General features: G+C 40.2%; 1 protein-coding gene across 5 annotated transcripts in view; it reads right to left on the bottom strand.

The window, feature by feature from the left end:
• The window catches only part of ABCC1 (ATP binding cassette subfamily C member 1), a 48,742-nt gene that overhangs the window by 22,073 nt on the left and 1,157 nt on the right, over positions 1-25,512 (bottom strand). For all 5 annotated transcript variants that reach the window (XM_040079309.2, XM_040079308.2, XM_058422597.1 and 2 more), the window contains exons 2-16: positions 15,725-15,901; positions 14,843-14,968; positions 13,457-13,594; positions 12,248-12,373; positions 11,136-11,197; positions 10,164-10,295; positions 8,908-9,135; positions 8,070-8,247; positions 7,173-7,334; positions 6,415-6,507; positions 5,313-5,516; positions 2,780-2,926; positions 2,338-2,425; positions 1,788-1,857; positions 857-983 (exon numbers count right to left, since the gene is read on the bottom strand). In XM_040079309.2, coding sequence (XP_039935243.1) covers positions 857-983; positions 1,788-1,857; positions 2,338-2,425; positions 2,780-2,926; positions 5,313-5,516; positions 6,415-6,507; positions 7,173-7,334; positions 8,070-8,247; positions 8,908-9,135; positions 10,164-10,295; positions 11,136-11,197; positions 12,248-12,373; positions 13,457-13,594; positions 14,843-14,968; positions 15,725-15,901 — 2,058 coding nt within the window. The remainder of the gene's footprint in view (positions 1-856; positions 984-1,787; positions 1,858-2,337; positions 2,426-2,779; positions 2,927-5,312; positions 5,517-6,414; positions 6,508-7,172; positions 7,335-8,069; positions 8,248-8,907; positions 9,136-10,163; positions 10,296-11,135; positions 11,198-12,247; positions 12,374-13,456; positions 13,595-14,842; positions 14,969-15,724; positions 15,902-25,512) is intronic.

The following is a 25,512-nucleotide window of genomic DNA, read 5'->3' as shown; positions in this document are numbered from 1 at the left end:
ACATAAATCTGGAGGAAATATTTGTTTAGAGAACGTTTGCACAATTACTGCATGTCAAAAGTCATTACTTCTTTCATATAATTATAAATTATGTTCTGCACAAAAGAGTTTAATCTGGAATGAAAGTGTTTGACAAATGCACCCCTGCCAAGAGATTTCTGCAGAAAGAAGAGGAAGTGGTTTTCTATAAAAGTCGCTTCAAAGGAGGAGACTGAGATAATAGCAGAATATTTTGCTTTGAGTATCAGTTCTGCTTTCTCTTGCTGCACTAATAATTAGTGATTCAGATCTCGACTAGTTTATTTTTCCACAACAATTTTGAAAGTGGCCAAACCTACAGACTTTTAAATGCGACAGATTTGTTTTGCTCTTGAAGCAATTTTCTTTCCAGGTCATTTTTTGTCTGTTAGCTCTGTGCAGCTCTGACGTCCAAGAAAGAATAAACTGCAACAGCAGCTTTTTCCATGTTCAGGTATCTGGGTGCACCCTCTCTCCTTGTAATTCTCTGATGTCTGAGGAGGTAGAACCCAAACCTGCTCTCCCACAGAGAATACGTAACAGGATCTCCCCAGCTCATACCCAGCTGCTAACAAGACTCACCAGAACACTCATCTTTGAGTGCTCCATTGTTTTATCTGGCTAAATCTGACACCAAGAGATTTGGATGCTATTTGGTCAAGGTTTAACAGGCAATTACAGAGTGCAGGCTAAGGCATACACATGGTTTGCCAGGAGAACAGCCTAAAAAGTGCATTCACTCGAAAGGCTGTCTCTTCCCTCTTCACACCACTTGGAGATCTAGAATCCCTCTGGAAATACCCACAAACAGCTGAACAATCCTCCAGACATGTCACACCTTGACAACCACGTAGCCTTCGTTCTTGTGCATCTCCCCCAGTAATGCAGACAGCAGTGAAGACTTTCCACAGCCAACCTGACCAACAACAGCCACCAAGGAGCCTTCAGGAACAGTGAAATTAATGCTGAAATAAAGTGCACATAATTCAGCTTTGCTTGCTGGCACACCCCAGTAGTTAAACAGTCAGTTGAACTGCCCATCTAAAACCAGGTGCAATATGAACACCCACTGCAAACACTGACTCAGCACTGAGACTGTAACTGTTTGAAAATCCAAACCTCTCAGCCAGAAAGCACCTAATTCATCTCATACTTCCAGCATAGAACATAATCTTAATATGTAATTAATCAAAAGGGGAAGAAAATAGAAAAAAAAGCACTGTGACCCAATCTTGCCAAGATTTCTCTCAAGTGTCCTATGAACACAAACATAAATGCAGTGGTTTTGTCCCACAGAATTTGCCATTTAAAGAAAAGCAGCCGAAGTTAAGGAAGGAAACAGGGCACAGGGAAGACAGCTTGTAGCTGCATCACTGTTTGCTCTCTGCAGCCCAGGATCAAGGACAGCAGAGTACAGGGAGAATCTGGGGGATGCAGCAGAGCTGCCTGCGAGGGGCTGAGCTGGCTGCATCCCCTAGATGGAGCTCATCCCCTCTGCAGCACAGAGCCGCAGCTCAAATCCCCACAGCCCGCTCTTCCTCGATCCCTACCTCTCCTGCTGCTTCTCTCTATGCATTCCATAAATGCAACAAACTGTAAATCCCTCTCGTTCATAAAGCCCCAATTAAATATATATATATAGAACTGATGTTATTTGTTCTCTTTCTTTATGGCAACAAGCTCTTCTCCGTATGTATGTTATAATTCCAATATAGATCATTTATGATGCAGTAAGATTATGCAGTGGAATAAAGGGCACCAATCTTTACCTGTTCAGCAAAGGAGGATCAGTTTTGGCCCAGCTAAACGTTGCATTCTTCACAACAATGCATCTTTGATCTTGAAAGAGAAAACTCGTATTTATAAAAGTACTAATCAATGCAAACAGCTAAATTGTGTGCTCACAATCCAAAGTCAATCTAAAACACATGGGCAGAAGTATAAAGCTACTTTTTCAGAAGAACAACAACCCACTGCTTACCAAAAACTTGTGTTCTGCTTTTTCTGAATTTAGCAAGACAGCAGAGGTTCCAAGGTTACCCTTGCTCAGGAACCAGGAGGTACATGACTGTCAGCTACACAGAGATACCAACTAATTCAGCTGCATCTCCAGCACTGCATAATCAGTTGTGGAGAGGAAAGAAACTATCTGAGAAGGAAGAACTTTTATATAATTTTTATTTTACAAACTCCCTTCTCTCATGTCTGGCTCAAATTTATCAGCAAAATCCACCAAAAATGCAGTGAATTTGTTTCAGAAAGCGAAAGAAACCACCCAAAACCTGCACACACTGATTTGCAACAGGCAAAGAAACTCACCCTCTTTGATGGGACCCCTGACAATGCTGTCTGGATCTAACTCTTCATGAGACAGGAACACCCTGAGGCGCTTCAAGGAGACACTGGCCTGCATAGAAAAAGGGCACAAAATTATTTATCCTCTGCTCGTCATATTTAAGTGCTCACTGTTTTGTGCCACGAACACTTCATATCATTACTATGCACTCCTAATCCCTCCTTAAATCCATTGCATAGTTGCTTGGAGAGCCAAGCTTTCGCTTCCCAACCCACAGGAAATACAGGTGATGTGAGGAACACTTATCCACCATAACTGGGACTGTTTCACACACAGGAACTGCAAGGTCCCTTCCAGAGATGGCCACACTTCCCCAGTGGTCATTCTCTAAAGCAGGGGAATGTAATCCTTCCACCCAGGGCCTCCTTCTGTACAAAAAAACCCTGTTAATGACTGAAGTCTTACTTCCACTATGTTGCTGATGACCATAGGAAGCATGTTCAGTGGAAACCTGAGGATGTTGAATAATGCCAGAGAAACAAAGGCCTTCTGAGCATCCAAGACATTGCTCTTGTCTGTCAGGACAAACACAGCAAACGTGGACAGGGCAACCTGAAACCAAGAGCAAAGGCTGTAGTGAGGGTCAAGTCTTAAAGCCACCAGATCAGGAGTACTCAGTCTGACTACTGGAATAAGACTAAATCAAAGAAAGAGGAATGTTCTCATAACCTTCTCTCCCTGACAAGATTTTTTGCAAAACACACACATGAAAAATCTGCTGTTGTAAAAAGTTGATGGCTCCTCTTCAAAAAGAGGCAAGTGCTCACTCTCCTCACACAGCAAATGTCCCAGGCTATTTGTGGTCACACGGCAGGAGAAGGGAAGTAGAGAAATGATCATTTGTCTTTTTTCCTGATCTCTTTCAGTTTTTAGACACTCCTCAAAGAATCAGATATTGGATCAGTAACATATAATGACAGAAAAGTTAAAAGCACCTCAATACTATCCCATTTTATACTTTGTAGAGACTACCACAACCCTAGATTTCCAAATACAGCCCACTTTATCACGGACAAGAAACCTGAAATGTTATTGCATTGCAAAGATGAAGCCTTTTCTGTTGTGAACTGTTCCAGTTTCATACTGAACAGGAAAATTACACTGAGCCATCTTTATCATGAACCATAAGCTATAAAAATAATTCCAAAAATCCATACACTCTTCTTTTTTAAATGTGTTGAATAAATTATAGTAAAATTAAAGAAAACCAAGTAAAAGCAGATGTTTGCTTTCACAACTATTCCCTTCATAGTGTTTTCTTCTGTGATAACACCCTCACACCTCAGCATATCACAAGATCCAGCAGCTTTTTCCCCACAGATTGTCACTTAAAACAAGCAATCAAGACAGATAAACCTCTGGCAACCCCCCTTCTAAAAGACTTGAAATAATGAGCTCTCCACCTAAGGAACAGTCTCATCTAAGCACAGCATCCACTGAAGACATCAGCATTTCTGTAAAAAAGCCTGACTGCTGTGAAGACATGTATTGTTCTTGGCCCAGCAGCTGACAGTAGCTTGTTTGTACAGCCCTTAGTTTGGACAACCACATCCCAGGGAGAAAGCCCTCCCATGGAGATCAGAAACAAGACAGGGTCCAGAGAATAACCTCACTATGTCTGCACTCTTGTGTTACCAGCAGTTAGCCCGACACACACCCTTATCAGCACACGAAGCACAGGGGAGGTACAGCAAAACCAGTGATTCCCTGACATTGTTACGAAACAATGGTTTTAAAAACCCTGGCCTCAGAAATGGGAAGGAGTAGAGGAAATAAAAGCTTTGAATGTCAAAAGTGCTTTCAAGTAGGCACTTGCAATGATTTTTTCATCAAAACATACAAAAAAACCCCAAAAATCCTAGAAACAAGATGCTGAAGAGCAGCCTTGTCCTTTGGGTTGTGCCCCAGTGGCAAAGCCCCCGTGGAGCCAGGGCCACACATCCCCCGTGTGCTGGAACAGAGCTGCACATTACACCAATCTGTCTTCTCAGGCTCCACACAGCAGCATTAGGCAGTCCACCTGCAGAGTTTTATTTAGAAATTTCATTGAATAATGTATTTATATTAAGATAATCTCAGACTTCTTTTAGAAAAGCATTCAGTTAAGAATGCAGCTGATGCTTCCTACCCAGGGCACTGCTTCTCTGCCTTTCATCATGCCCCGAGCATAATGTAAACACTAAAAATGTTTGCAGGGAAGGAATCTGAGACTGGAAAGTACACTTAAACACCTTCAACTGGAACAGCACATATTTTATCCTAATGTAGTCATGGCTTTTAATTGTTTCTGCAGACAAGAGCAATGGCCCCTTGTTCTAATAGGGTCTGAAGCAATTTTGATGTGATCTCACTCTTCTCTCCCTTGTATTAGTTGAAATGTAAGCTAACCACAAACACAGGAGGGATGTTTCACATATCACAGATTTTTATTTTTTTAAGTAACAATTTGAAGCCATCTCAGGCTACGCAATGGTTTTGCCTCTTTCATATTGTTCTTACTCAGATGCTGGGAGAATCCCAGCCAGAGACACTCCTGGAGCACAACATCCCAGTGAGTCAGGAACTCTTATGTAAGGACACGCTGCTCTCAGAAACATATGGAAATAAGGGATATTTTATTCTCCTAAATCTGACCACACATTTCATCTGGATTCCTCAAGCACTCTACTAAAAACAGGAGAGGATGCAGAAGAGGTTTTTATTTTCCAGTACTTTGGCCATTAACTTCTAGAACACATCCAAACTGGATGTTACTGAGTTTCCAAGAAAACAGTAGTCTCCTTCCACAGAGAACTGTGCCCCTAAGTGTTCAAGGACCCACAATTCTGCAGGGCACTTTGGCTCAACTCATTAAAACACAAAACCAAAAGATGTCCTCAAGTGCTTGGAAAGCACAATCCCAAAAAGGAGAAAAGACTTCTAGATTTGTTTCACTTACCAAAAACGGAGCACAAACCCAAGTGAAGGTCGCCATTGCAGCAAGGTAAGCAGATTTTTTTAGGACTTTGAGTTCTTTCTGTCTGATCTCTAATACCTTCTCTCTAAAGGCTAATTCCCAAGCATAAAGTTTCAGAACTTTAATCCCATTGAGAATTTCATTCATCAGCTTAATTCTGTTGTCTTTGCTCTTCATTTGAGCCACCTAAAAACAACATTGCAAAAAATAATTAACAGAGCACAATACTTGGCAGAACCTCAAAGTTCTGAGCTTTGTATTTTGCAATGGCAAATTTACCTCATTATCATCAAAAGCTTACTAGCTTCCCAAGCAGGAAATCTGAGATACTATCTGAACAAACAAATATGCAGAATTAATAAGACGTTTTCAACCAATTAAAAGAATGCTTCATGTAACTACAAATCCAAACCAAGATCAAAACAAGTGTGGTACTGCTTTAAGTGTGATTAACCCTGCAACAGGGAGCCCTGGGACTCAGGTACAACATGCAGCTAAAAAATAAGCCAGTGTAAGATGTGCAGCTTGCATCTAACCTTAGACCAAATTTGATTTTGCTTTATTTTCAGCACTACCAACTTGAGTTTGAGTCTATGTTTAATTATGCTCGCTCTTTGTAACAAACTGATCCTCACTAAATAAAATTGACAAGGGATAAAAACAGCCAACAACTGAGGCTTCTTCACCTCTCCAGGAAACAAACAAACAAAAAGGAACAAGCCACACATCCTGGAAATGTGAATATTTCATTCATGGCCATTAGGTTCATTAGGCAGACATTAGTTTCTTCGTACTTTAGTTCTTAGGCAAGTTAAAAACTGAACTATTTCCTAATAATTCAATAACTGGACATCTCATGAAGCTGCCTAAAGTGCTGCCTTGGTCTTCACTACTGCAGGTTTTTAGATCATTAAATACAGATAAGCTGTAAGGCTGAAAAATACATGAGTTTGCTTATTCTGAATGCACAACATCTCTTTCCCTTCCCTTTTTTTAAGGGATAGGGAAAAAAATAAAAGGAAAAACCTCCAGGAATAAGCCAAAGAATACATGTGTCTTAAAAGCACTATATAGAGATGCTAACCTGATAGGTTTTTGTCTTCACTGCCATCACAGCGTTTATTGGAACCAGAAGGATCATGACAGCCACACCTGCCAGCACAGAAGGACCTAAGTTCTGAAAAGTAGGTAATTGTAAGTATTTATTCAAACTAATTTTTTTAAATCTTGGCTCAAACCACTGCATACATTACAAAAACTCATTCTGAAATAGGTTTTCAGCTTGGGAGAAGAAGAGAAGGATCAAGAAGGGGTTTAGGTTAATAGCTATATACTTTGTCTCTTGAAACAAACATTTTATATATATATATTTATATTTATATAGCCCCCCTATAGAAAAACATATAGATCAATCTCTCTCCAAACAGATCTCTATACACACACACGCAAATATGTTTTAACACTTTCCATTTTTGTCTGATTTGACTGTTCTTCTGAAGAAGAGTCAGCCCAGTGCTGCGTGAACTAGAAACAGCAAACATCTCATATGGTTACCCTGAGCACAGAGACAAGACCACTTTTATTCAAATCAAGGGACAAGTGAGATACTCTGGGTGCTGCAGGCCCCCAAAAGATAACAGCTCCTCTCTGCATCCTCCCCACAGGGACTGAGATGTGCAAATTCAGAATCTCCTGCTTTCCTTCCTGCCAGCAGTGGCAACAGCAGCTCTGAATGGCTTCTTAACAAACAGCGTTTCCCCCTCACTGCTGCAAACCCTCCAGTGGTCTGAACAGCAGGTGTGCGCAGTGCCAAAGCCAAAACAGGAAACACACAATGCTCACCCGCCACAGTAAGTACAGCGCCAGTATCACCTGGAAAGGGGCAGACCAAATCATGTTTATATATGTAGCCAAGTCCATGAACCTCTGAGCATCCACAGACATCAGATTCACAATCTCACCCACAGTAGAAGTCTTCCTAGCAGAATTTGTGATAACAAGTGCCTGTGTGTAGATAAAAATAAATAACAATTAAAACAATATGAGGACACACTTAGTCATTTTCATTTTATCCACAGAATTGAAGTGCTTTACAGAACTACTTTAGAATTTCAAGCAGTGAAAATGATTGATTTATTCTGTTTACCCTGTACACCCTGCAAAATGCAAGTTGTACAGTTTGAATCAATCAGCTGGGTTTAAGTTAATATAGAATTAAAGTCAATAAGCAAACTTTGGGGTATGGGCTGGTGGTTTTATTGCTTGGGGTATCGTTTGCTCCGTTTGTTACATGTTCTTGTTTTAGTGTAAGAAGTGGAATCTTCATTTGCTGGGACACGTTTTTCCTCACACAGAGCTGTCAGTCCACAGTCCAGGCTAAAATGTGCCAGTTTATTCTAAGGTGAGATGGAACTGCTGGTAAATCCCAAAGGAAGCTGTAAATGTAGATACATCTTTAATTTCTGCACCAACTGAAGCACTGCACACCCCAAGTCTAAATGAGGAAAGTTTTCTTACTTGACAGCGAGAAGATTCACATTAAGTAGCAAATTAGAAAACTGCCCAGGCTTAAAGGCTTTTATTTCTAAATTACATATGCTCTTAGTTCTATTAAGAGTTAGGAATCATCATACCAGAGTCTCCTACCTTATTATTCAGACTCTAACGATGCATTCTCACAGTGCCAAATATTGCATATTTGTAGTTGCAGCATTGTCACACATCTAAAGAAACACCTACCTTTCGATAAATCACACCAACAATGGCTGTTTTGAGCCTCATTCCAGTTACAAAGCAAATATGAAAATACTGGTGAAGAATCAGTGTCTGAAGACAGGCACAAACAAACAGCAGTACTGTATAAAAGTAGCCTTGCCAGTTTGGGGCAGCTTTGTTATTTACAAAGTCAAGCAGCAACCTGTGGAGAGAGAAATGAGTTCTCTTGATAGGTGGAAAACAAATGTCATGGCTTCAGCCTTAGGTTATTTCAAACACTGTACGGGTCATGCAAGCACCTGAAGTACCAAACTTAGATAAAACACAAACTTCTTAGAAACTGGAGATCAATTTGTATGAGCACTCATCACTCCCTCCTCAACACACCAGTCTGAAACACAAAATAACACATAGCTTACATGTGCAGCATCCTCTTGGAGCTACACTGAGAAGTCTCACATCCCGTCCAGCTGAAATACAATCACTTGCAGCTCCTTTACTCCTTAGCTCAAAGCAATACAACCCCTCCCAGCCCCTCAGCTCTCTGTGGCATCACATACTCTGATGTGTAGGCACAGAATAATTACAGATTAGAACTGAGTAAACTCTCCTGCTGTTGATGATTATGTTCCTCCCTGCCTTCCCAGTACTGGAAAGGAAAAGAAGTCAAACATTTATTGCATAACATTGTAATTTGAAAAGCTATGGGCTGAAATAATGTCTGTCCATGGTCTCTCCCTTGTTTGACATCTATTCCTCGTGGTATCAGCTGAAGGCAAAGCAGCATGGGAAGTGAAATACCAGCATGTCTTAAATCCTGTTCACACACTTTTAATACAGCAATAAAGTATATAGGTCTTACTTCAGAATTTGTGGGCCTGCGAACATCAAGAGGTCATGTGCAGCTTTAAAAAGGAAGCTCATGAGAAAATATGGTCCGAAAGTTTTGTATAACACCTTGAATAAAGATGCTTCAGAGCTCTTCTGAGATGGTTTTATAATCAAAGCTTCAACCTCTTCTGTCACATCACCATTTGAGTCGCCTGATTTTTGCTGCTTTTTGGGTGCATATATCATGTTTAGTGGTTGCCTGAAAAAAGATTAGGTAGAGAATGTAGCCTTTATTCAAGCATAAAGCCAACTGGAAAAATGTTCACTATACAAATGAAATGTAAATGAGCTGCTTATTGTGATTCTTAGCAGTTTAACTGAGTTTTACTGTCAAACATTTTTAATCACACAACATAACCAAATGAGCTGACTGTTCAGAAATGGCTTTCTTTGCTTGGATAGGTGACATTCCTGTAAATCTCTCCCTTAAGTCTGCCCTGGGGAATGAGGAATAGAGCTGTAACTCATATGCTTAAAGAGCAGAGGACATTATTATCCTAGAACCCAGTATGCTGAACTTTAATCGAAATCAATGCTCCACTGTACCACCAGAATTAAACAACTGAAGTCAGGCTAATGCCAAGACACCCCCAATGGACTGAACACATTTCTTCTCTTACATCTGGCTTATGCTAAACTCCACGCTCTGAACTTCTGAGGACAAGCTGTATGTAAAACCCACTGTGTGAGCAAGCACACAATTTTCCTTCAATGAAAAGGTGCTCCTACTTGCTGCAGCCAAGGATGATGAAAGTAGGATAGAGACTGCAGGCATGCAGCCTTTCTAATTTTAGTCATCTGGCTTAGATGCTCAGACTCCCTATATAGGCAAAAGAAAAGAATAAGCTGCTCACTTTTACATCCTGAATTACCCTCCCGAGGCTTCGCCAACTACAGAGGGAGCCCAAGCTCCGAAATTACACAACAGCAGTTTGTGTCCAAACATTCCCTGCCCAGGGAAAAAACCCACACATCAAAAGTCACAGTAATAAGTTTTGGACCATGAAAGACTAAGGGAAAGCCAATGCAGCTCTTCATAAAGAAGAAACACAGTGCCCTCCTTGGCTCCTGCTCTCTGTGCACTCGAGGACAAAGACAGCAGCCACATGGGCCTCCAAAAGCAGGTTTGGTAACAAATGGCAAACGCCTCCAAGCAGAGGCTGAGTCACTCAAGCTTCTAAACCTCTGCATCTTGGCAGAACTGAAAGGCAGGATAACTGAACTTACCTCTTGGTCTTTGACCATTCTTTTGCCCAGTTTCTAGCCAAATCTGGCACTATTTCCTCTGATTTGTCCTCTTTATTTAATGACCACAAATCCTTGGCTTCCAAAGGGTTCCGATAACCCTGAATCATCAACCTGTATTAGAAGGAATCAGCAAGATAACTTTAAGAACACTAGAAATGTTTGTGTATATACAGAGATAGAGATAGATACAGCTGCATCCAGCCCCAGAACAGAGCCAGCTCTCCTCAAAGATGCAAGCAAGCATTAGTGCCCACAGCAACACAGGTCCAGATGCTAAAACATACATCCTCCTCTCTTTACTGGGAGAACTAGACACCAAAACATCTAAGGATCCAGGCTATGCCACTGAATTCAAATTCCAGGGAAAATAAAAGAAAGGATAAAATGATCTCATTTGAAAATCAGCCAGGCAATTAATATTCCCATGCCTAGCAAGTTTCAAAATCTTTATTAGCCTTTAATTTCACAAAGCAATTCCTTTCATCTAGCTTTCTGTTGGAACTCTGGCCAAGTACCAGCCACAACTATACACCAATATTATTTTACATGCTTCTGTGTTTTAGCTCACAGATCATACAGTGTAAGTAAAATTAAGTTAATGGAAAAAAAAAGAGCCTATTGGACAAAAAGAGGTAATAGTTTTCAATGTCTTAGTTTTTGTATACAGCAGACAATTTCTCCTTTCTTATATTTCCCAATGATTGTTTTTTCATTATATTCCTTCATCAAACATATTAAATACAGACTGGTGAAATTTCAAAAACCCTACAAAGGAAGTTAAAAAAAAATATTAAGGGGTTTTTTTTATTATTAATTTAAGGTATGTACAAAACAAACAACCAGAACAACCAAAATTATTGTTGCATTATTATTCCTAATTAAACTCTGAAAGCAGGAACCTAAAATGCCATCTAACTTGGACTGGTGCCTTATGCAACAGTTTGATCTTACCCAGTGATCCACCAGAATGTGATTCTGGAGAGGAAAGAAGCACTGAACTCTGGACATGGATTCTAAAGGAGAGAAAAAGAAATCAATCCACATACAGAATGACTGCAGGGCCAAAAGAAACAAACAAAGCAGAAAAGGTGTTTTTGAAATTCCTTTTGTTTACACTATGTTTTTCACATTACTGAAACTTGCCATTTATGCTGCTGTTATGTTCAGAAAACAGCAGCACAGCTCCAGGGCTGTCTGCAGGCTCCACCACTGGGACACAGGAATAGCAGTGCTCCATATCAACAACACAACAAACAGCTGAAGGAATTTTAGAGGCCAGTGGAGGCCAGACAGTGTCTCCAGTGCCCATGTCAATGCAAGGTATGCTACCATATGAGGGCACAAATATGTTAATTAGGTAGTTAATCACAAAGGAAAAATTCCCAGAATTAGACCTTGTATAAAACTGGAATTCCTAAACTTGGCACATCCAAGCTCACCCCCCTGTGACTCTGAACATCTAACCCAGAGGTGGTGCAAGGATGATCCAGCATCCCCGGGATCACTTTAGATACAGGCCATAGAGCTGCTACATATAATTAAGAGCACATGCAAAAAAGATCATGTCTAGGTAAAATTAAACATCTACATCCAAACCACCCTCTAACATTAGCTGCTCTTACATCCGAGCTGGTTAAATCTTCACATGACACAAGAGAGATAAAAACAGAAATCAAACACATCTGCCCAGGTTCAAAAGCTTTCCCGGTCTAAATTCTTCCCCATGCTCAAATGAAACCGAATCCACATGCTACTGCCTACTGAACATATCAGATAATCAGGAGCACAGCATTTCAGACCACTATTTCCCACTGACTGCCAGCAGCACTACTGAATATAAATACATATAACTTATCCGTCAGGAATGCTATTCAGCAACGAGTGCAACAGTATTTTTGTGCTTTTTCTTCCATACAGCCCCTTTTACAAGTTACGGGCTTCTTTTTTATCACCAACTAAAAAGTAGAATTTTAATTATTTGTCATCTCGTAGACTATGGCCTGTGGCTCATTACACAGAATACTGCATATATGATACTTGGCACTCTGTACAGACGCACTCACAGGATCATTTACTGTTTCAGAAAACAAAGGTGGTTGCTCTGGAAAACAACACAGGATGAGCTCTACTAATACCAGGATGAAGTAGATGCAGAAGGTGCTGTAACGAAATGCATCCTCATCAGCACCCTGCAAAGGAAGGGAATATTCCAATTAGAAGGCTTGAGGAATTTATTTTAAATAACACGTTATGATGAAAAACAACACAGCTCCTTACTGTAAATTCTGCAAGCTAAGTGCTACATTACTCACCCCAGTGCAAATTAAAGTCAATGTCTATTTTGGTAAAGGGAAGGTAATGAGAGGGGAGTGAATGTGAAAGGCATTTGGTTTTATTCAATCACTACCATTAAAATACAAGCATGAATTTCTCATGTAAAAAATTCTCTTTAACCCATGGTTTGTGCCAACACAGCCCCAGTTTGAAGTGAGTGTATTCCTTACAGGAGCAAAACATTTTTGCACTGGGTAGCAAGGGAAATTGAAAGAAACTGTTTTAATTAGGATGCACACAGAAGATAAGATTCAGAGGAGCAGAATTTACATTACACTTTGTTCCACTGTGTGCAAAATTCCTAAGTTCCTTCAGTTTTTTGGACTGGGACTGATAAGCACAGGGATAGAAGGACACACACCCCCAGTAAAATCCCACTCCCAACAGCTGAAGACAAAAGTTGGCTGAAAGTTCTCAAAATTGCCAATGCAGCTTAAAGGTTTCAAGAAATAAAAGCGCTATTTTCAGACAGCTCCACAGTTAATCTGATATCTGACATGGTCTCACTACAGGGCAAATCGGCATAAAAATATTTCTTTGATTTTGTCCAAGCAGGTGAGACCACAGCAGCACTGAACAGCGTTCCAGGAAATCCACTACAGAGTCAACAGGAAGATGACGTAAGAGTCAACAGCCAGAGCAGTTTGATATCAAAGATTACACAGAACTCGAGTGCACTCGAGCAAACACATCCGCTCCCTCCAACAGCCAACCCGACTTTCTCGGAAACTGCTGCTACAGTTAAAGTCATTATGAATGTCATGAGCTTTTCAAAACAGAAGACATTCATTCTTGCCTCCTTGGCTGTTACAACGCAAGGAATGAAGGTACACTAAATGAACCATTAATGGATTTGACTGGTGTAATTACCAAGCAACTGCTCTATCACTGCAGCATTTGGGATTATTTTCAACTGAATGAGGCTAAAAACCACTTACCATATTTAAGGCATGCTTTATTTTGGATATAAAAATCACTGTGGCACATAACAATGAGATGAACCAGAAGATCGTCATTACACCTGATGACTGGACTCCTTTTATTCTTTCATATTGTATTAAAAATGTGGCCAGCAACTATAGATAAATAAGATGAAAACATATTCACAAATTAAGTTTCACTATATGTTATGCACATGTGAAACGTACTGTGCTAAAGTCTGGTTATTTAACAGTTCTAATCCAGTATTTCCCAGATCTTGTAAACCCCTTAAATTTTAAGTGTAATTCAAAAATATATTTAAATAGGAAATTCTCTGTATCAGTAAAGATAAGGAGCGGACAAAAAAGGCAAAAGGAATATGCATTACATAGAAATAAACAATCACATACACAGAAGTACTGTCAAAAGCTGCCAACCTTTACTTCTTTACTTTTCTGGTTCTATATCACAAATCAACGTGGAATTACGGCATTTCCTGACTAGTTCTTTTTAAAATAAATAGATTTCTTTCCATACAAGCCACAACACCAAACAACACTGACCAAGTATTAATCTATTTCTGTATTTTGTGTGTTTTTAGAGTCTTTTAGGAAGCTGGTACATCTCACTTATCTACTGCAACATGCATTTTCAATCAGCCTGACAAAAGCTTGACAGTTGCATTATTAAATGACCACAAACTATTTAACAGCTCTTGCACTTGTCAGTATGTCTGAGGGCTGTTTGAGGTTTTTGTTTGGTTGTTGTGTCCCCTTGAGCATCACGTTTAATCACTGCCATTCCAAGTCTGAGATAAACCTAAGGTAACTGACAGCAATGAACAGCAAGGCATCTTCCTTGAAGTGCAGGTTGCAGGGATGTGAAAGCAGAAAACCCCAGCACATCTAGCTCAAAGGAGATAGCTGGGGACACCTGTGTGACTCATGGCTTTCAAGACTTTCCACTGTGACATCAAGTGTAACAAAGATCACACACATTCAAGAATGATACATGAGGGTTTGTAATGAGATGCTTCAAAAGTCTCCCTCAAGTTCAGTGGTTTGTATTATCTAGGTTCCATCAGCTCTCTTGAGTTGATTTCTCTACCCCATGCCTGAACCAAACCATTAAATGGATGCTATCTCAGGCCTACCAAATAAGACAAGACAACTGAAAGTGCCTTGTGTGCTGATGTGCAACGCACTGGAGCAGACAGGTGAGTCTGGTTTTTCTCATTTTTTAGTTAAAAAAAGCAGGTATTTCAGAGTCAATATTTCACAGCTCAGCTACAGAGTAAGCCTGTACATAAAGGCTGCAGCTTAAAAGATCACAGCACTGTGAATAATAGCAAGATGATGTTATTGCTTACAGCTTTGCATGGACAATGGCCGTGCAGAACTTACCATTGTTATACCCAGTACTGTAGGGCTAACGAGGAAAAATGGAGCTCGAAAAATATTTTGACTTCTTTCCCAGAAAGAGTAGAAAAGGTCTGCCCAGCAGACTATCCACAGTATTAAGCCCAAAGCCTGCAATAAAAAAAAGTGTCTTTAATACATCAATTCACAAAGATAATGCAGCACAATATACAGATGAACACTAGATATGTTAGCAGGAGTCATAATTAGATCATATCATTTGGGCAATTCTACGTCATGCACAAAAGAAAAGCAATTTGGCTTTAATTATTTGAATTCCTACTAGAAGAAAAAAGTTTACTGATTTTTAATACCATGTAATTCAGTCTATTATGGAGCAGAAAGCTGGTCTCCTGAATAAGAGATTGCTGAGGAAAAAAAAACTCTCCAATACACCATGTTACTACAGCCCTTCTTAAAATTTTGCACTTGTTCTAGAGGGAAGAAAAAAACCAAAAACATTAAGTACCTATTTCATAATAGAAGTGGAATAGAACACCTGCAGTAGCTCTAGAAATGTATGCAGTGTAACTTAAGAAGCTGACAGGATAATAAATTCTTTTTACGATAGAAATAAGATTTGAGATTGAGCTGCCTTAAAACAGTCTTCTCCAACTGGTCTTTAAAAGGATTTGCATGTTTGTTGCTATGCCAGGGTAAATTTCAGAAAGCCTGATAACAATGGAAAGGGCAGTGGAAACAGGAAAGGCTGGGAAATCAAACACAAGCAGAACAAATAAGTTGAACCTGAAGTGGGCACACAGGTCAAGACTGATGCTCAAAACAATACAGTGCTAAAAAACAGCTGGAAAGAGATTCCAATTCCCAGACAAGGCTGGTGAGTTCTGATTTCAAAGAGTCACGTACCGTTTTGGCTTTGTTAAGGTTTGACACTTGGATGTAGCCCCTGTCATGACGGCGAAGGTACAGGGAGTACACTGGGAAGCAGAGCCACAGGTAAATGCAAGGAATCCAGACCAGGACTGTGTTCTGAAAGCACAGGGTGAAGTCTGGATCTTCTGTGTGCCATGTCAGGTTCCAATCCTGGGGCAAGAAAACAGGCGAAGTTACAGAAAAAGCCAACACCAAACTTCAGTATCTGAAAATCAGAAATAGGGACTCAGAATAAAAAAATCCACAACAGCGAGGCATAGAACCAAGTAAAAGTCTCACCCTTGCAGTTCATTTCCTACTCAACAAGGAAAGAATGTAAACTGACATAATTCAATGTTTTCCTACTTCTCTCAACACAATTCTCAAACCCAAGATAAATCACCATACAATCAAATCAAAACTGATGCTCACAGTAATAAAAATGTGACCATTTTAATCCACTGGCACAAGGCTTATTCACAATGACAGACTATTTAGTAGTAACATGAGTTTTCATACCATATTTATAGTTGCTCTGAGTTAGGAAAATCTCTTTCAGCAAATTTTACCTTTAAGTCATTGACTTTGCTGAAAAATTATCACATGCAACAGTTTCTCTCAAGTGCTGTAGATTTTTGATGCTCCAACAGAATAATGCAATGCACAATTTTGCAGCTGTAGATGGACTGTAATTATTCAACAGCCAAAGCATTGCTCTCAGGCTTCTGTTTAAAAACCACTGAGGCAAGAACAGCAGTCCAATGCCCAAAGGCTTTTTGATTATAGTGTTAACTTTTCACTGGCAAAGCATTTTTTCAGGCAGTTGCACAGCTTACCAGCTTACACCACACAAAACACCAGTACCACTACTGGGACATAACATCAGTAATCCTACTCCTTTATAAAAGCCTGAGGTGGTCACTGAAACAGGTGCCATTATCCACATTTTATAGATGAGGAAACAGAAGCAAAAGGTGCTATAGTGCCTGTTCCCTCTATTCCAACATCAAAGCCAAAAGCAGATCCCACTGCCCAGAATCACCACACTTTGATCCTTGGTTGTCCCCTTGTTCCACTGAATAAACAGCTTCAAATGCAATTACAAAGAGAACATAGATCTAAAGAGGAACAGAAGACATTTTCCTTCCCCATTTCCCTCAATTCCTATCAGAACCTAGGACTTGAAAAAACACACAGCATACACAGGACACTCAGCTGTAATTTTTCTCCTTTAATCCCACAGCATTTTAAAAATTCTTCTCACTTCGTGTCATTTCTAATTTTTCATTTTAAAAAAAACCTCTGTGCTTACTACAGCAAATTCAAGGGAATTGACACTAGTAGAACATAAGAATGCCCAGTTATGTTTGACTGTGTCTGCAGAGGGGTCACAAGTTGTTCATGACAAGGCAGCAGCTGTGAGACGCTGTGGGCAAGCCACACGCTTATTAAGTTTCCTGACTGCATAACTCATCAGAAATTTCAGCTGAGTCATCCTTACATTTAGCCACCACACAAATGTTTTTGGCTTTCCAAGTCCCAGCTGCTCTACTCCAGCACAACAGCCAAGAAAAAGCCTCATGACTCTGCAGAACAGTTTACAATTCACAAATAAAGATAGTTATATGATTATACAAGTAAATCAACAGGATGTAATCAGCTTTACAAGAAACAAACAAAAGCACGTCAGTGCTTTCTATTGAGTAAGCTTTAGGAGATCTACACACTGTTTAGAAAGTTAACTTATTTCTCCCTGTTTGTAAATGCTTGCTATAAAATGAATCTGGCAAACACCAGCAAGGTCAGAGCAGGCAATGCACATCACTGCCACGTGGCAAAGTAAAAGCAAGAAGTGCCGTATGCATGACTACTGCGCACACTGGCTGGAGGACAGTCTAAAAACGTGCAACCTTCCATCTGACTTTTATATTTACAAGGTATCAGGAGGTGTCTGCATAAAAGGCAAGAGCGTAGCATGCAATGGCGCTTCAGGGTTCAGAACAGAAATAGTGGGACACATGGGCAATTCTGGGCAAGACTACTGCTAGAATTTAACACCAACATCAGTTCTTTCATGTTTCCAGGATTTCATCCAGAGGCTGATGCTATCTTTAAAAACACTCCTCTGTACAAAAGAAATGGCAACTCACAAGCGAGACGCAGAAGCCACTTCCATTTTACATTCACCTCAGGTGGCAAAAGGCAAGGAACACGTGAAGAGAGAGACACAGCAGTATTTCCCTGCTGTTTCCCCACGAGGCAGTAGCACAGACAGGAACAGAGCTGCAGACTCCATCCTTGCTGCTGAGCCCCCAGTGTCCTCACCGAGCCCCCCAGCTCAGGTCCACACGTGCTGGGCTCCCCGCACACTGGCCAGCAGCCACTGGAGGCTCCCAGTTCACACCAGTCCAAAAGGCACTGGGGCACTGGAGTGACACACCAAGCAGGAAGGGATTGTCTGTAGGACACATCAGCAGCAGGCTCTCAGTCTGAACCCAGCTGGGATCACCCTCAGGGGACAAATAGGAACTCAATCCATTACAAAACACAGGCACACCCTAAGTTCTGCATGGAGGACACCACAGCTTCAGGAGATTCCACTGCGACTGGAAAACATGTCACTCTCATCATGAAACCAGCATGCATTCACATTTAAATTACAGTTCAGTTACACAAGTCTGGACTAGTTCTGCCGGTGGAAAGTACATGCTTCTCCTTTGCTTTATATAAACCCAGTCTCAGTTTTGTGTTTTTCCCATCACAAACAAAATGCAGAAACACTCACTGAAGCAGACCTTTGTATTTAACAGACATTAATTAGCACATTAATGACATTTTTTCTGACTCAAGTTTTAGAAACACTGTTTTAGCAAGTTCTATTAAAATATGAAGTTACTCCATTTTTCTCAGCTCAAAGATTAAAAATTTTCACTCTGACCAATCAGTTAACTCTCCTACTTTGCAAAGTCACATCAAATGACAGACATACAACTCCTGAAAGCCTACACAAACTAACAGCCTCCTGCCATAAAGGAAGAGGTGGAAAAACTGGGGTGAAGTCTCTAGCTATTAGACTGTGTAATCTAGAAGCAGCCTTTATTTTAAGCTGTGACTGCAGGAACTCACTGGAGAAGAAACAGTCTGATCCTTGTTCCTTTCTTGGTGGATGTTGGGAGAGAGACACTGTTGGCTTAGTTTCAGCGTAGTCCAGAGGAGCCACATCTCAGATGTGAAGTAATTTCAGGTTGGCTTTTCTTTTCAAAAATTTCTTAACGATTTTAACGTTTCCCAGAATAGCAGATGGGTATTTTTAACTTTACCTGACCTATTTCTCAGTTTTCTTTTCTATCATCAGCACTATAGTTCAAAAATACCAGTCCACAGTTTTAGTGCCCTGTAGCATGTTTTCTCTCATGGCACAAAAAAGCTTCCTATCACATCTGAAATGAAACCCTCTGTTAACGAGAAGGGCACAAAAAGCGCTTGGCATTCCCCAGAATCAAGTGGATCCATTCACAGGTAAACCATTTACTTAACAGTGCATAAAACTGAGGAAAATTACGAACTATACTAATTCCTGTCTAAAATTTCAGGAACAGGCTAAGATAAAAGCATTGGCAGTAGAACTGTAAGACAAAGTTGCAACACAAAAGGCCAATTATTCTGCCTTTGCTGAGGGAAGACAGACCAAGGACACTTGCACGTTTCCAGTATGGCTAATCTGAGGAACAGCAATATTTGATGCTGGCTGCCTCTCCTGGCAGCCAGGAAAGGCTGTCAAGTGAGCAGCCAGGGGTTGCTTGTTCTCACATCAATAATCCCACTTGACCCACAGCACATTTTAAAATTCTAAATGGCAGAAATGGAGAGTCCCAAATTGCTCGGTTTCATGCCTGCTGTGTGCGAGTGTTGTAGAGATGCAGGCTGCCAGCCACACTGCTAAATCCACCTGCATGAACCAAACTGTGACTGAAAAGTGACTTAAAACATTACCACACAGCTATGTAAAAAATGAAATTACAAAAACATGCTGGAATCTTAACATCATGGTCAACACTTACTCCCTCAAATGGAGTTTGATACTGATACTGTGCACCCACTCTTCAATATCACCCACAGAAGAACCACCTCCCTTGTAATACCAAGATAAAGTTTCTCAATTTTATCTCACCAACAGTAAAAGACCTTCTGTTTTATGCAATGTTTACATTTAGTTAAGTGAAAGTAATTAGCTCTCTCAGGCACTAACACTGTAATTGCAGCTGACAGCTTTCATTATAATAGAATCATCACTTTCCCACTGAAATAGGAAGTCTTACAATCTGCCAGCTCTAGATACGGGACTGAAAAACCTCCCAGTGTAGCACCTATAAAACCATGAGCTGACTGAACCACTCTCTCTCTCAGTGTAGGCTAAAAGCCAATGGCCTTATGGTATCTATCTAGGACAGCAAATTTCCTGCCTCTCCCCAGACAGGAGATCCGGAAGATCTGGCCGAGCCTACAAGGTAAAAGAAGTGCAGAACAGGACCTCTCTCTTTAAGGCTGCTTTAAAGGAGCTCTGACCTTGCTTTGAAAAAGTCCCTGATACCTGATATGTCACCTTCATTCCACCATTCAGGTTTTGGAGTCAGATCATGAAACCTGTGCTGAGGCTCACCATTTGTCTAAGAGCATATTTAGAATGGAGCCTAAACAAGCAAAATGGCACAATCTTCATCAGCATCAGATTTGTTCTGCTGTGCTTACTGTTCATGCTGCATCACAGGGAGTGACAAGTTGATAAGATAAGCAACAGATACTTGTACAAGAAAAGTACTCTAGAATCCCTACAAAAGTTTTCTAGCCCAGCTTCCCAAAATACCACATGCAGATTAAGACCCCAGAAAAGGGAGGACACAGTGCCTCTCCTTCATTTCAGATTCTGAAATCTAAGCATCTTAATGTTGTCAAAGACAAGATTGTTAGAGCAAGAGGTGGAAAAGTTACAAAAAATAATAACCACATAATAAACAAGGGTCCTAAATTTTTTTATCATTATATAAAGAAGATTTTGGGGGAAAAGCCACCACTGTTTCTAGTGATGAGAAAATGCCCTCGATTTCTCATAATGTTTTCTATTAGAAATGGTTTTAGCAAGTTATAAATGGTTTTAATGGTTTATGTTCTCAACGGTAATTACTTACATAACACAGATTTGACTTGCTAACACAGACAAGGAAAAGCCTCTACCTTCCAATAACTGGTCCTGAACTTAAATCAGGCGTCCATCCCTCCTTGTCCCAAACCCACACATGAGTATTCCCTAATGTTTACAAAAAGCTGAGATCCTTTATTATAGAAAGCACTGCATCAGCTGCAGCTGTGTGTAAAATTCCAAGAAAAAAAAATATTTTGGTGGGGTTTTTTTTCCTTTTAGCCTAAAATAAGAAGTAGGTGCTAACAAACTGCCAAAGAAAGGAGCATCTGCAGCTGTGGCATTTACAAGAGCTGAGCTTTGTAATCTAAAAACTAAAAGCCTCCAAACTGTGGCTATTTTTTTGTATCAGAGAAACATATAATAGATTATATTAGCACTTGCAAAATTAGAACTTAGCCTCTCTCTACTGACACTGCATTTCCAAACCCTGTCATATCTGCAAGTACCATGACAAAACATTTGGCCACTTAACAACAAAATATTTACCACTTCCAGTGTCAGACTAAGGATCATTTTTACTCTTCTGCAAAGTTTTTCACTGAAATCAGTTACCTAAAAGGATAGAAGGAAAGGATTCCTGCTCTCATCTCCTTGCACCGAACACAGGGCTTCTGCTTAATAATCCAACAGCCTGTACCTTGAGTTCAAATCACTGAGAAGTTTGAACACACCTGGGCAATAACCTTACCAAGAGACTAAGGTAACAGCTTAAGTTGAGATAAACTGTATCTGAAGCTACCACAGATGTAAAGAGTGAGAAAACACTAATGCAAGGAATTCTGACTCTATTAAAAGTAAGCAAAAGGTCAGTACCCGGCAGTAGGCTTTTTAGAGATGTGACCCAGAGTGACTTCAGCCAACCCGGGCTGACCTTCGCTGCGTCCCAGTATAGCACAGTGTTTCAATGTAAACTGCATTGTAATTGCATGAAACAGCACAAGTTATTCAGGCATTTTGCCGAGGTTTTTTCCCTCATTTAACTTCCCTGAGCAATTCTGAATTGCCAGCTGTAGAATGACAGGTCATCTGTTCAGAAAATCGCCATCAACAACAGATTATCAGGCTTAATTTCCCTGTATTTCCCTCAAATTGATCTATTCTGGATCAAGGGTTATCCATTTCATTTCTAATCTAAGTCTAATTTTTCTGTGCACATTTAGACCCGTTCATAAATGGAAGAAAGCTGACAAATAAGGCTCTGGCTTTCACTGCTAAAAATCTCAACAGCCAAGGCATGAGAATCATGCAATCTGCTGTTAATTACAATAAAGCACCATTGTGTGTAAAGGTTTCCTTGTTTATCACTCTGCTACTCCTCTGTTCCAACTGCTGTGCACATCTGACCTTCCTGTGTCAGTGAATACAAGCAGTTTTGCGATCTGCACTCTTTAGCAGAGACTAAAATCGGAGCTTTTATCGAGCTCACCCAGTGCCCTCCCACAGCACCTCCAAGTCCCTCCCTAGCTTTGCCACAAACACACTGAAAAAGCACTAAAGACATATCTTACAGTGCAAAGAGCTGCAGGGTTCCAAGAGACGTGCCAATTTACTGCCTATCTGATGTGTGACAGCATAAGCCACAGATCTTCAGAACACGAAATTGCTCCTTACATAAGAAGGCTGCTTTTTCTTCAGAAGTCTATTTTGGTAAAACTACCGGTGTCCTCATAAATAACATAAGCACAGCAGCTATTTATGTCACACTATCACTTCACAAAATTCAGTTAATAGCTGCAATGCATTAAAGAATATGGATACTTTTTTCCCTTAATAAAATTCTATCAAGCTACATTATGGATCTCTCCCACTACAACAATGTCAACCACATAGAAAACATAACATCTTTGCACAAACACTAAGAAAATACATTTATTTAGGCAGACAAACACACCTGAAAGCCTCAGACAGAGCTCTACACAAAGGCAAAGGTAGCAAAGCCCAATCCCTCCAAGTTGGTCCCTAGATCTTATGTGAGGCTCTGCCTCACCTTCACTCACCCAGGCTGTTTTTCTTACGCAGTTTGTTTTCACACAAAGAACTGCTAAACCTAGCACAGTGTGTGGATGCCCCTTCTTTACTAACAGTGAAGAGGCTTCACAAAAGCTTTCTGAACAAACAGGGAAGAAACAGGCCAGGGTTTACACAGCCACAGATACAGCTTGAATCATTACAGGACTCTACTTATCAAAACAAAACAGAGAAGCTGAAAACTTGCTTTTCTCCTAGAAGTGATTGCAATTACTTGCTTTTAATTATTTCCCAACAATGAAAAGCCCGATTAGAAAACTGTGGGAAAAAATTCTGCTAAATTTCCACTGAAATAAAGAACTTTTATCTTAATTAACTTTAAAAAAACATCGTGTCTGCCTGTGAGAGACATGATAAGAATTTATATTTATATAAACCATTTATCTCACATTCCCTTAAGTATAAGCAAGTACCTCAAAAGTTTCAGATGCGTATTTCCCACTTCTTTTTCATAAAACCCTACTGAGAGCTTTGAAATCTCAGTGTCACTGCAACTGTTAACCTCTTCCTTTAGCAATTTCAAACATGAAAAGACTTCTCTAAACATGATACTACAGAGTTTACAAGCTCTAAAAAAAACTGAAATCAAGACTTTACTCAAAGAAAAAACAGCAGATTATTTCAAAATGCACACGGACTGAGACCACCAACTGTGCATGTGCAGATATCTCCAGACAGGCAGGTCAGGAGGCCAAAGTGTACAGTGAGTTCTACATCTGCTGTGACACTTATCCTGCTTACCTGGAACCACAGTGCTCCTCACCCTGCTTCACCTCTGCATTTTTGCGTGCTGCTATTGAAACAAGGTAGACAGCACTCAGACAGCAGTGATATTCTAGCCAAAGCTATCTCAGTGTGTCAGGGCACAGCAAAGTTTTACAGCTTGAACAGGCCCTTAAATTCACTGAACTGGAATGCAAGTAGTGCAAAACATTACCCTGAGTCCACTACGGTTTTTCAAGCTTTTACTCTCATCAACATCTATCAGTAAATAAAAACTTCACCTTGCACAGCTGTACGTCTCTTTATGTTATGGATGGAATATTCATGCCAAGACATTCAGTGATGCTAAAGGAAGCAAAGGTTAACAGTACTTGTTGTAAAGTTCAAAGAAAGCACGATGCAGTTAAGTTCTATAAAACAACTATATGTAGTAAAATCTGATTGCAGCGAAGCTAACACACTGAGTAGGGGCACAGAGATAGGCTAGATAGTGAGAAAGAAAAAAAATAACCGAGTGAAGAAGATGGCAATCTTCCTTAGGTTCCTGACCTTTCAGAGTAAGTATTAAATAAAACCAATTTGTTTAATTCTCAGACAAGAACTTTCAACAATAACATTCCTTGGGTGTGCAAACAAGAAAAATCCTGGCCAGCAAAGCCTAAGAAGATTAGCACACAGTTTTAAGGGTCCATGAGGTCCTTTCAGCCACAGTCTCCCCCACAATTCAAAACTGAGCTGCCCACAACTCAGGATCATCTTTGACAGAAAACACATCATCTCCTTGAAGCCAAGTTTGCTAGAAATCCCTCTGCTCCACTCGCAAGGCTTCAGGACCAACCGAAATAGCTGATGCAGCCACCACAAGAATGCAATAACACGTGCCACTGTGTATCCAGCTATCACCCAGCTCTGAGAAGCACAAGAGTGCAGTCCAGAAGCCAGGAAGAACAGCAGCCCAACCACAGCACATAGCTAAAAGCCCAATAAACATTGCGTATACATAGACAATTTCTGAAAATCCACTACAACTTTGGCTTTAAAGAGCAGCAATAATGGAAATATCAGACAAAACAGCAGCAGAGTACCCATAAGCACCCGAACTGGCATTTCTACTCTCCCCTACTGGGAATGATGCAACAACAAAGTGGAAACAGCGTGTTGCTTAAGAAGACAAGTTCAGCATGGAAGAAGATTTTTCCAGGCACATCAAACCCTGACTCAAATGCACAATTATTCTTCTGCAGTATCAGAAGAACCCAGAAATCAAGCAACCACACCCACAGGATCTTTAGCTGGAAGAAATGAAAGGCAGAGTCCATGTGACTTGGAGAAGGATGACAAATCCCAACACACTGTGAATCAATGCAACTAGTGGAAAAAATGTATGGAGTAGTTTTGACAAAAATACCAGAAAGGGCTGTAATACACATAAGAACAGTTCTCGTACTAAAAGAATCTGCTGCCAGAAATCCTATATAACTAGTTGCTTCCAACATCCTATGTGTATTTCTTGTGTCTACTTGATGTTACGCTTCCACAGCTCAAAGAATGAGCTGGCAGCTCTTTTTCACAATCCTACTACTCTCTCAAGTCAGGTTTTCCATAAACTCATTCTGAAACATGCATTCTCTTAAGCCCTCCAAATGAAGTCTCCTTCTAGGGAAGAGAAAAAAATATGTATAATGACAACTCATAATTTAGCCAGTTCTGAAAAACCTGAGAAACAGCAGAAAAGAGATATTAGTATAAACAATGTAAAAGCAAGTTATCAGGGTCACTTTTGATCAGCTGGAAAAAATTGTCTTAATCTCAAAGATTTTAAAAATATCTC

Source organism: Hirundo rustica, chromosome 15, assembly GCF_015227805.2.
Source record: "Hirundo rustica isolate bHirRus1 chromosome 15, bHirRus1.pri.v3, whole genome shotgun sequence".
Lineage (NCBI taxonomy): Eukaryota > Metazoa > Chordata > Aves > Passeriformes > Hirundinidae > Hirundo > Hirundo rustica.
The sequence above is the reverse complement of the archived record's forward strand: the minus strand, read 5'-3'. Positions and strand labels throughout refer to the sequence as shown.